The sequence below is a fragment of the Lipotes vexillifer genome, unplaced genomic scaffold (genome assembly GCF_000442215.2).
Source record: "Lipotes vexillifer unplaced genomic scaffold, Lipotes_vexillifer_v1.1 scaffold216, whole genome shotgun sequence".
Lineage (NCBI taxonomy): Eukaryota > Metazoa > Chordata > Mammalia > Artiodactyla > Lipotidae > Lipotes > Lipotes vexillifer.
The window spans coordinates 3281231-3292794 of NW_006779100.1; the positions used below are offsets into that span (position 1 = coordinate 3281231).

At 58.5% G+C, this 11564-nt stretch overlaps 1 protein-coding gene across 2 annotated transcripts in view; it reads right to left on the reverse strand.

Annotated features, from left to right (window-relative positions):
• The window catches only part of MYO18A (myosin XVIIIA), an 84790-nt gene that overhangs the window by 30357 nt on the left and 42869 nt on the right, over positions 1-11564 (reverse strand). For both annotated transcript variants that reach the window (XM_007452437.1, XM_007452436.1), the window contains exons 8-19: positions 10893-10956; positions 10535-10679; positions 8895-8906; positions 8109-8285; positions 7800-7890; positions 7349-7541; positions 6418-6504; positions 4216-4357; positions 3895-4054; positions 3497-3683; positions 2931-3174; positions 388-497 (exon numbers count right to left, since the gene is read on the reverse strand). In XM_007452437.1, the coding sequence (XP_007452499.1) occupies positions 388-497; positions 2931-3174; positions 3497-3683; positions 3895-4054; positions 4216-4357; positions 6418-6504; positions 7349-7541; positions 7800-7890; positions 8109-8285; positions 8895-8906; positions 10535-10679; positions 10893-10956 (1612 nt within the window). The remainder of the gene's footprint in view (positions 1-387; positions 498-2930; positions 3175-3496; positions 3684-3894; positions 4055-4215; positions 4358-6417; positions 6505-7348; positions 7542-7799; positions 7891-8108; positions 8286-8894; positions 8907-10534; positions 10680-10892; positions 10957-11564) is intronic.

Sequence of the window (11564 nt, forward strand, 5' to 3'; positions counted from 1 at the left end):
CCTGCTGAAGGAACTAGGCCCTGGTGTGGAGGTCAAGGCTGAGGGGCCCGGGTGCTACCAGTGGGGCACCCAAAACACTAGTTCTAATCTGCCACCTGGGAGGCTCTTGGGTGACTGTCTGGCTCACCAGAGAGCAGACACCCTCAGCTCGGGCCTTTAAAAGGGGTGGCTCTTCTGTGATTCCTACAGTCCGTCCATGCCCAGGGCTGCCTTCCCCCCACCGCCGTAGCCTGGCTGCCACGTGTCCCTGGCCTGGCCCTGGTTGGCCAAAACCAGGCACCTGAGCCAGGGCCAGCCTGGCTCTCTCTAGGGGAGGAAGGGCAGCTGCCTGGAGGGGTCTGAGCAGAGGGAGGAGGGTCTGGCGGGGCCGTGGGGACCCAGACCTACCCGCTTTTCATCCACCACAATGTAGTTGCGCCCGTGTTTCTTGGTCAGGTGCGGGGCCAGGACGTCGAAGCGGCGGCGGAACTCAGAAAACACCATGTGGTCAGGGTAACCTAGGGAGAGAGCGGCCCGGAGCCAGGCCCGTCAGCCTCGCCTGCTCCCAGAGCCCCCAACAACCACTGGTGCACAGGCAGGGTCACCCGAAAGGGAAGGGACTGCGGGCAGAGGAGAGCCCGCGGTCGAGGTCGCCCCGGGAAAGGAGAGTGGAGACGGAGGAGGCGGGGGCGACGGACAGGAGGCGGAAGGACAACCAGGCTGCCCCATGCTGGGACTGCGGGGATTAAACAGGGAACAGGTTCTTTTAGAAGGAAGCAACTTCCTTGTCAGTGAGGATGCAAACGGGGGACGGCTGACCACCTGGAAGGAATGCTATGGAGGTAAGAGCCTGCATGACCCCTAACATGCTTTCTAGCCTCCGGGTCTATGACTCCGTGATAACCCAGAGAAGGATGTCTTGAGGACTTAATAAGGAAAAAAAAAAAAAAAAAAAAAGGGCATCGGAGAATAGAAGTTGTATTGAGAGTTTTAGTCTCCTCTGGATGTCTTGGACTTAATAAGGAAAAAAAAAAAAAAAAAAAAAGGGCATCGGAGAATAGAAGAGAGGAAAAGGGCAAGGGCTTAGGGTTGGAATCCTGCCCTGGTTCTTGCTATCATGTGACCTTGGACCAGTCACTCAACCTCTCTGAGTCTCGGTTTCCTCATCTGTAAATGGGGGCCCTACCATTTACCCCGCATGGTAGTCATGGTGCTTAAATGGGAAAATGTGTAGAAAGCACAGGTTGGCTCACTTGGAGGGTGTTCAAAAAGGGCTCCCTTCCTGCCACCTTCCTGACCTGGGGCCCTAGGCCCAAGGTGACCAAAAAGGCTTGTAGATTCCCTTTCCCTAAAGAGTGTTACCTCTAACAGAGATTCCCTACTGTCTGGGCTTGAGGCTGGGGCAAGGTCAGGATTGTGGCTAGCGAGAGGTTACCCTGAGGCACCCCAAGGACACACGGCAGTGGACCAAGAGACCCACTCCTATGGAATCACAGAATTTCAAGCCCAAAAGAGGTCTTAGACCGGATATAACTCAGCCTCCAGACGTGGAAACTGAGGCTTGAGAGGGGGAGTGACTGGCTTGCTCAGGGTCACAAAGCCTGCGGCTGGAGGCAGAGCTGGACTCCAAACCCAGGCTCCTGACAGCCCACCGGGGACTCGCTCCACCTCAGCGGCCTAGCTGGCTCTGGAAAGCCCTCCAACTGCGAGATGGGGCTGACGCATGTGCCTGATGATTGAAACAGGAGGTGGGGGCCACTGAGGGGCCAAGACGAAGTGAGCTATTGATTGTATCTGAATTGCAATTAAATTGATGGGCCGGGATAGCAGGTCTGGACGCCTGGCATCTTAATTAATCATCAGCGCCATCGATGGTGGCTGGGGGCTGGGGGCGGAGAGGGGGTCTGCTGCGGCTGGCCTCATCGATCTGCTTGTCTGAGTAAAGCACATTGATTTTGGTTCAGAGCGGTAACAATCTGGTTTTGAAATAATAAACAGCAACTCCTTACCAAGACGTGGAGACAGATCAATGATTTATTTAGAGCAGGGCTGGGAGCCCGTTTCCTGGCTTTGGCTGCTAAGGAAAAGTGACGGTGGCCCTGTGGAATGCCTCAAGGGGACCTGGCTGCGGGTCGGTGGGAGCCTGCATGCTCTTCTAGCTAAGGGAGAAAGGGGCGGAAACCTGGCAATTCATAACTTTTCAGGCAAACGAAACCCTACTCAGAAACTGGTCTGTTTCGGTCAAATCCTGCTCTGCCACTGACGCGTTGTGTGACCTTGGGCAAGCTACTTAACCTCTCTGAGCCTCAGTCACCTCATCTGGGGATGATACTAGTACCTACATCTCATGAAGTTGTTGGGAGGGTTAAATGAGTTACTGTGTGGGACGAGTTTAGAATAGTGTCTGGTACACCGTAAATGCTCTAAGGATGTTAACTACTATTGTTATCGTCCTGTCTGGGCCCTCGTCCAGGTGGGTCCATAAAAAGGGTCTGTCTGACCTTTCTTGGGAATTTTAAGTTCTTCAGAAAGATTTAGCACTTCATTTCTCATTGCGGGGCTGGCCCACTCTTAGAGGCAGTTGCTCCACAAGGACACTGAGTCTGCTGCTGTGGGCAGAGCTGACCCGTCCAAACCAGGGAAGGCAGAAGGAGGGAGCTGTGGGAACAGGGCATGTGGGCTGGGCAGGGGAGGGGATGAGGAGGGCTGGAATGTGGAAGGGAGAGGATGGTCAGCAGGCTGGCAAGAAAAAGAGAAAGGAACAGACTGGGCTGGAGAGATGCAAGGAGAGACCCCCAGAGGAGGCAGCAGCAGGGATGAGAGATCTAGGGCCAGTCGGAGATGGGGGACAGCAGCACCCCTCCAGCCCCACAGGCCCTGTTAGGGAGGTGGGGAGGGGCAGGGGCAGCTCTAGGAGGGAGAGGTAGGAGTTGAGAGGGAAGGGGCCCCACCTTGGCGGTACATGCGCACGGCATCAAGCAGGCGGGAGCCTCGAAGCTGGGCGCGGAGCAGGGGCACGTCCAGCTGCAGGAGCCCGGCCTCACAGTGGTCTCCCGGGGGCAGGTCCAGCTCACTGCTGCAGCTGACTCTGCGGGAGTGGGCAGAACGGGGCTCCCCCGCCCAGCCCTCTACCACAGGCAGGAAGCAATGCACGAAATGCAGCTTTGACTTCTTGATGGTGTCAATGAGGGCGTCCTGCCAAAGGGGAAGGGACAGCCTTCAGTGGGCTCTGACAGCCCGAGCCAAGAGACCAGGGACTGGCGCCAGCGTCTCCACTCTGTGCAGGATGGCAGGTGTCCCACCCCTGGCTGGGCAGGACGTGCTAAGCCTGGACAACCCTGCCCGTACTAGGCCCGGGGGGCCACGCACAGCGGGTAGCACTGCAATAGGACCCCACCAGCAGCAATCAAGGTGAGTGGGATGCTGAGTGAGCACTGGTGACCTGAGTGTGACCAGAAGGCCCCGGCCACCTGCCAGCGGTCGGGAAGTGCCCCAGGGCCTGCACTGGCACACTCACCACCTGCAGCTTAATCTGGATGCACAGGGACTTCTTCTTGACAGCCGCCATCCCTGTGGTGAAGGTCTTCCGCATGCTGGTGGCCCGGCGCAGCGCCAACTGCGAGCCGCCCTCCAGGCCCGCAATGGAGCCTGAGAGCACCGTGGCGCTGCCCGCCCGGCCCAGAAACAGGTTGCTGATGATTTTTCTGCCAGAGGAGGGGAGGAAAAGGAGGGAAAGAAGTCACATTCAGGCAGCAGTAGAGGCCGTTCCTTTTCCCAGCTCCTAGGTCACCGTGGCCAGGGGCCTGGGTTATCTGGGCTGGGGCTGCACGTCTCACACCCGACAGAGACACTGCAGAGAAACCCTCAAACAGCAGGAAGAGAAAACGGGGTGGGTGGACGGAGTGGTGCTCTTACTTCTGGGAGTCCTGCAGGAGCCGGGGGGCGTTCTGGGTGGCCGGGTTCTGCTTGGTGTAGCTCAGCCAGCCGGCCGTGTTGTACTCCACCCAGTTGGTGCCATGGCTGTGGCCCAGGAGAAAATGGTGCGGTTTGCTGCTGCGCAGGAGGGGGCTTTGGCCTGAGGGCGGGGCAAGCAAGGTTCAGGTCATCAGGGCACAGGTCCCCCAAAAGCCCATGGATTCAGTGAGCCCCCCAGGCAGTGCCAACTGGACCCATATATACATAAATGGGTTCTCAGGAGAGGAAGCAGAGGAGCTGCCCTCCAGGGCTGCCACCTACCTTTTCGGTCACCTTCCTGGGGGCCATAGTAGGAGAAAAGGCGCTCTAGGAGGGCGTCCTCAGTGGCCCCTGGCACCAGCACCTCCTCTTCCAACAACCATAGCAGGCCCTTCGCCTCATCCGTGCGGGCCAGCGAGCGGACCTATGCAGAAGGAAAGAAATCCCGCAGTGTCACATGGAGCCGCGCGAAGGGGGCTAGGACCTGTGGTCCCGACCGCACACCATAAACATGTTACACAGATACACACGCTACAGCTCCTGCCACTCGTGGCTGACATTCTGTGGAGCAGGTGGCCAGCAAGGAGAAAGAGAGGCCAGAAAGAGATCAGAGAGAGAAGCCCACGGCACAATATGATTCCTAGGACCTGTGTCCTAAGTTCCCAAAGACTGAAGGCTTCTTATTGACGCGAGCTCACATCCAGAGGGTCTCCTCCATCCTCAACCCCTTGGAGATCAGGGGGGCTTGGGTGAGCCCCGCGTTGCCCTCACTCTCTGGGCATCACCTCCCACGCAGATTAAAGGAGATAAGGTCTTTAAGGCCCTGAGCACAGGGCATGGCCCAAAGGAAGCTGTCAACAAGAGACAGCGGTGATTAACCCTGGTTCCCCGCCCCGGCGAGTGGAGAACCCAGAGAGGGCTCTGAGCACTGCAGGTGGGGTGACTACAGGGTCATAAACTCAAGTGCCAAAAGCCTAAGACAGTTGACTTAATGGCTGTGGCAGCCAAAATGGGCAGAGCTGGGGTGACTGGAGAGCAGGTGTCCCCATCTAAAGGGAACAGCCATCACTCAGCAGCAGCCAACTGCTGTCCTGGAAGAACGTTGGCCTAGTGCTGGCAAATCCTCCAGCTTTTCAAGAGAAGGTGGAAATACTGAATTCTGATTTCTAATTCCCCATGCAAGCCAAACAACTAGGTGTGAAGGTGCCTTTTCTATGGAATTCCCAGGTCTTCCTTGGGCAAGGAGGACTCTGGCCTCTCCTCTAGGGACTGGGGACAAGAGAAGCAAGAGAAGTGCCCTTTTCCCTCTTTGACCCAAGCTGCCCAAGGGAGTCTGTGTGCTGACCAGGAGGACACAGAAGGTGGCCGAGGACCGATGGGTAACTAGGGCCCCCGAGCAGCTGGAGCTGTATGGCAGGAATGAGCAAGAAGCTACTGGATGGTGAGTGGCAGGCTGGGCACTGAGGGGCCCCCGTGCCCAGAGGTGGAGCTGCCCGATGTCAAGGCCCATCAGAAAGGGGAGAGCAAAGGAGGGAAGGGATGGCCAAGCCCCATTCAAACACACTATCTGACCCACCGCTGCTCCTAAGCCAGCCGGGTCAACTTGCCCACACCTCCTGGGAATGGCAAAGGCTCTCGAGGGAGGCCTTGGCAGGGGCCTAGGTATCAGGAAGAAAAGCCAGCTTCCCTGGGGAGATGTGGGGCTTGGGCACTTTAAGCACTTGTCCCAGGGGGACGCTCGCTCTCCCGAGGCCCCACCCCCTGGGCCAGGGCCTTCCCGCAGGGAGGAGGGAGAGAGAGGTGGGACTCAAAGCAGAGGAGGGAGATCAGCAACCTGGCAAAAATGCCAATTCTCCAATAAAGCGCCTTATGCAACTTCCCTAATTGAAGACAATCACCAAATGCCAAGTGCTCATCAGGCAGCCAGTCCCCCAGGCAGCAAGGTGCCCAAGACGCTTGCCCAAAGGGTGACAAAGCCCATCCCCAGATTGAGGGGCGAGGACTCACACCCACACAGCCCCTCAGTGGGCATTTTATATCCGGGTACTGTTTCTGTGTTTGGGTGAATGCCACCTCCTCGCCCTGCTGTGCTAGGCTGCACCGGTCCTCTACTTGGGGACAATGGGAGGGGATGACTGTGTCTTCTGGGTCCAGCCAGGCCCTCACCACTGAGGAGGTGGTAACAGGGCTCCCGGCAGACACACTTGAGGCACGGCTGGGACAGGGCCTGAGCTCAGACACCCGTGGGTGGTGCTCCCCACTGCACCAGGGCAGAAGGAAGTGCCACCTTCCTGGCCAGACTGGCTGACAGCTGAGGGAAAGGGCGCACAGCTCGAAAGCGCTTGGTGTCTGGGCCTGACTGCTGGGCCCCCCAGCCCACAGTGTCCCCACCCAGCAGCAGCTCATATGGGGAGGGCTCTACCAAGGGAGAGGAATGGGAAGGGCAAAAAAAGGCCAGCCCAGGCCCCGCCCTGGAATTCCTACCAGAGACTGATGGGAGGCCTGGTCCACGGCGGCCACAGAGTCATCCGTGGCTGGCTCCAAGTCGTCAAACGCCAGCTCGATGTTCTCCTAGGAGGGAACGTGGAGAGGTAGTGAGCACAGGGCCATGTGTGGGGTGCAGCCCTATGAGCAGGCCAGGTGGGGACGCTGGGGTCAGCAAGTCCAATGTCCCATCCGAGCAGGAGCTCCCCTCCAACAGCCCGACTGACAGATGCTCACCACCTCTCAAGGCACCGCATTGTGTCTTTGGACAGCTAACCTTCTCCTAACCTCCTTTTACAGCGAGCTATAGTCACGTACACACTCCCGTTACTCCCACCTGCTGATTAGGCTGTGTGGAGTTAGCCCACTCTCGATTTCACACACTCATCCTTGAAATACTTGAAGACAACTGTCATTTTCCTCCTGAATCTTCTCTCACCCAAGATAAATATTCTCCGCAGCTCGTTCAACTCACTTCCACTTGAGGTAGGATTTCCAGATCCATCCGGGACACCCTTTTATGGGGGCAGGGGGGCTAAATAATCAGTCACCATACCAACAGCTCAGGAGACAGGGAAGGCCAGGCCCGGCACACGTGGAGGCAGGAACTGCACGGTGGCAGTTCACGGGGCCTAGGCAGGTGCCTTGAAGGTGGGCAAAGAGAGGCTCCCAGGGACCCTGAATGCATCTTGGGCTTCTTGGAGAGCAAACTCTCCATAAAGAAAGAACGTAGCCTGGGCAGGAAAAGCGTCCTGCTCCAGAGACCACAGGGGGACATAAATGTCAGAGTGTAAAGGGCTGGGAAGGGAGCAGCCAGCAGGGAAGGGGGTACCTTGCTGCATCCACAGATGCCTCCCCCCCACACTGAGGGTACCAAGGCCAGAAGGTGAGCCTGGGGGTGTTAGGCTGCAGGGGCAAGGTCAAGTGCTACCTCCTTGTATCTTTCCAACTCCTGCACAAAGGTGCGCTCGTGGAAGAGCCTCTGCAGCCGGTCCTGGGTGTAGTTGTGGCACAGCTCCTCAAAGGAGGCCCCGCGGGCCGACCCACCCTGCTCAGGGTTCTGGAAGCCGGGAGTGTCCACAATCATCATAGAGCAGAGTGAGTGCTGGCTGGACTTGAGAGCCCTTCACAGGGAGAACCTGGGTCAGAGCTGCCCAGGGCAGTGCCCCCGGTGCCCAGGTAGCTCACCCCGCCCCCATCCCCATCCCCACCCAGGTGCCCAGGACCCGTGGGGAGGACTTGCCTCTCCTGCCTGCAGGGACAGTGAGCCCTCTGCTGGTGGAGGATGGCTCTGCCTCAGCAATCACACAAGCCCAAAGGCATCAACCCCACCTTTGTCAAGGCAGCAAGATGAGAGCTCCTAGGCCCTGCCTGGCACTCACCTGTTCACCAGAGAGATGAGAAGCGTGAAGAGCTCACTGTAGAGGCCGGACGCCATGCCCTCCAAGCACTCCAGTGCACTCAGTTTGGGGCCTGTGGGCAGGGGGGTCAGTTCTATCTCCAGGTCCCTGGGACTCCCCACCTGGGTGTGCTCCCTACCCACCCAGGCCAAGGCAGCATGGGGCCCTGGGGCTGGGCCTCTCCCCCTAAGGGGAGCATCTATTCACCCCAGGAGTTTGCCCACCCCAGAGATGGCAACGAGCCCAGGAAGAGGCCTCCAATCACATCCAGCGGCGAAGGGGCTCGGGTACCTGTGCCGTCCCCCAGGCTGCTCTCCTCGGGGCCCTGGCGGAAGGAGGTGGAGCGCTGCAGGGTGCCGCCCTGGTGCTGGTGCTTGAAGATGGCCGAGGAGAGCTCTTCCAGGCTGCAGCCCAGCAGGTACGCGGCCTTCTGGGCCCACTCGTGGCGGGCAAACTGTCTGCGCCCAGCTATGGGGTAGAAAACAGGAGCTGACATCGTGGGTCTTCCTCCTTAGACTGTTTGCTGACCACTGTGCCCTTCAGCTCCCTTGCGCCCATAGCACTAGGGAGCAGGCATCTTCCAGAGGGAAAAAAACGAGCCCTGATGACACCAGCAGGGCTTCAGGCAAAACAGGGAGAGCCAGCAGCTGCCAGCGCTTCCTGTGTCCCTTGGGGTTGGAGAGAATGAGCAGGTCCTAAAAGAGGAGGTAACTCCACACTGCCGCCACCAGAGGGCTCCCAATCAGCTGCAAAAACCCCTTTAGGGGGCTTGGCTCCAGGCGCCAACGTGGGGAAGGACAGAGCGTGAGCCAGCCCACCTAGGATGAACACAAGAACTGCCTGTGCCTGGTGGGGGAGTATCAGGAGAGCACTGGTGTCTCCCCCTTCCTTGGACACATTAGGACCCTCCCGAATGCGTCCGCCAGGGGAGACCGCAAACATCCACTGTGGCCCAACAGTGGAGAGGCGAGAAAAAACTGCAGGGGAGAGGGAACAGCCCCCGCGGGCAGACGCGCCTCAGCCGACACGTGTCTAATCGCGGCAATTAGGGAAAGCTAACAAGAAACAAGGTTTTACCTTCGGCAGCTTCTGTAAGGCAAAGGACCAGCATGCAGCATGCAAAGAAAAACAGCATGTTAGCAAACAGTCGTCAGCTGAGCCTGCCAGGCCCAGTGGAAGGGCCCGTGGGGGTGGGGCTTTGGGAAGATGAGCAGGAGAGAAAACACAACCCCATTGCGACTCAGAAACACAAAAACACACACGCGTGCGCGCACACACACTCACAGCCTCAAAGGAGTATGTTTATGGATGTGATCACACTGACACACAAGGAAGGAGACCTGCAAAGACTTTCTATCACACACACATGTGCACACACCCTCCCCCGCCCCCAGAAAATACTGGGAGCTCTGAGGAGGTAACAGACACTGCTCAACAAGGTCCACGTACTGACGCGCCCAGAGCTCTCCACCTGCAGTCAGCGCTGAGTAGGGTTACAGGAAACCTGCACTGTTACCTCCTTGGAGTGAAAGAACTTCCTCAAGACACAGCCACACAGCCACCCACCTGCCCACCTACAAGTGTGGAGACTTCTTTAACCCAGAGTCGGCTTCCTCTTTGGCAGGGATGTAACCTGCTGGGATCACAAGGAACCTAACACCCAGACGCATGTTCCTCCATGCACCCTCCCTCCCTCCCACCCACCAGCGCTTCCTCACTCCTGCCGACAGCCTGGGGCCCTTCACATCCCGGAGGAAGATGAAGCCGATGCCCAAGGTGCTGTTCAGAAGCAGCATCCCTTTCCCTAAACCGGAGGAGAAAGGGCTGAAGAGGAGCTCAGAGCACCTGACCATCAATGTCATCTCAGAGGAAGGCAAAGGAGCTCTTCCAAGCCAGACCAAGCTCCAGCCCTTCACGAGACCCCAAGCACTGATGCTGAAGCTGCAGCCCATTCAATACCACGGTGCCTGCTGCCCCCTAGTGGCCTCTACCCTGACGTGCAAGAGGAAGAGGCACCTACTACCAAACCAGTGGAGAGAAGGGAAGATTGAGGGAAAACTGGCCTTGGGAAGCCCCAGGAAGCAACACACCCTTCCCCACATAAGCCCCATGGAGGGCGTCCTGAGAGATTCCAGGATCTGAACGCAAAACAGGTATAGAAGCAGCTATTCCTGGGACTCTGAGAAGCCCCACTGCCAGTAATGCACCCTCTCCACCCTCAACCCTGGGGCTTCTCCCGGGCCAGTGTCCTCTGCTACGACAGAACAAGCCCAGCCCCCAGAGAGCGCCCAGGGCAAGCACCAAGAGGGGGCAAGGTGGCCCCTACACCCCAGCACGGGGTCAAGGTCAGTTACCCGCTTGCTCCTCAGGGGCCTCTGTCAGAAAGGGAACAAGGAGAGTTATTCCAGGGAGACTGCTCTGAATTCGTGCCCTCCTCTTTCCCCTCAGCCTCCAAGCCCCCAAGCCCCCTGCTCTTCACAGCGCTCCCGGTCACTGCCACCTCAGTCCAGGCCTCTGGCCATCCTTGGCAGAGATGCATCTCCGGGGGTTTGGAGGCTTCCGCTCTGATGAAGGGGACGGGGAAGAGGCACGAGCCAAAGAGGGGTGTCTGATAGCAGGTGAGTCTGTGCTGGGCCAGGACAAACTGGGAGTGGACTGGGCCCCCACAAGCTCTCCCAGGTGACCCACTAGGCTGTTGGGATCCACTGCCCTGTTACCTTTGGTGGCGCCTGCGGCCCCCAGGTGGTAGATGGCAGCCAGGATGAGCCAGCAGGCTCTCTGTTCGTCGGGGGAGATGCCCAGCACCTTCATGGCCGTCTGGAGCTTGCTGAACTGCTGAGCCGCCTTCTGCTTCTCCTCAGGCTGCAGCGACAGATGGGCACGCTGGCACCGGACCTCAGAGGGGCTGTCCCTCTGGTATCTCCCATGTTGCTGGACCATCAGGGCGGCCAAGCTAGAGTAGAGCCGCCCGGCCTGGGCTGGGCTCCTGCTATTCCCATGAGGCACTCCAGGACATTCCAAGCTTCTCCGACCCCAAGGCCCAGGGCTGCCCACCCGTCCCCATAGGCCCCTCACCTTGGCCAGTGGTACAATCCCAAACACATTGTTCTCTGCCAAGTGGTTCAAGTGGAGCTCTGTCCTAGGGGTACAAACGAGGCATCAGCACAGTGCTTGGTCCCCACGCCAAGTCCATCTCCCTGCCAGGCTGGAGACAGAGACTCCGCTTCCAGACTCAGTTCTGTCTGCCCATTATGCCCTCCTGTCAGGCCAGCTGCTACGGCCTTTCCTAATTGGCCTGGACACCAGGCCAGAGTACCGGCCTCCCTAGGACAGGTCACAGACAGGCCCTGGTGAGAGTGTCCAGACAGACCCCTGGAAGGGAGCAGGGAACCTGCCTGAAGGGTGAGTCCAGCCAGGACTGAGACCGTGCCCTCAGTGACAAGGAGAGCTCAAGACAACAGTGCCCTGGGCTGCTTGCTCAGCCTTATCATTTATCCTCTTCTCAGTGGACACTGACAGCAAGCCTGAAGGTCTAAGGGAAGAGCCTGGCGGAGGAGCCAACGTGGATGCAGGGAGGCCAGCATGGAGGGCACTGGAAAAGGCTTGGGCTTTTGGCCCCTGTGTGGACTCAAACACCTGCTCAGCCCCATACTAGCTGTGTAACTGCGGGCAAGCCTCTGACCACCTGCATCTCGGTCTGCTTTCCTCTCCAGATCTGGCTTCCCAGGAGCACAGATCAGATAGGAA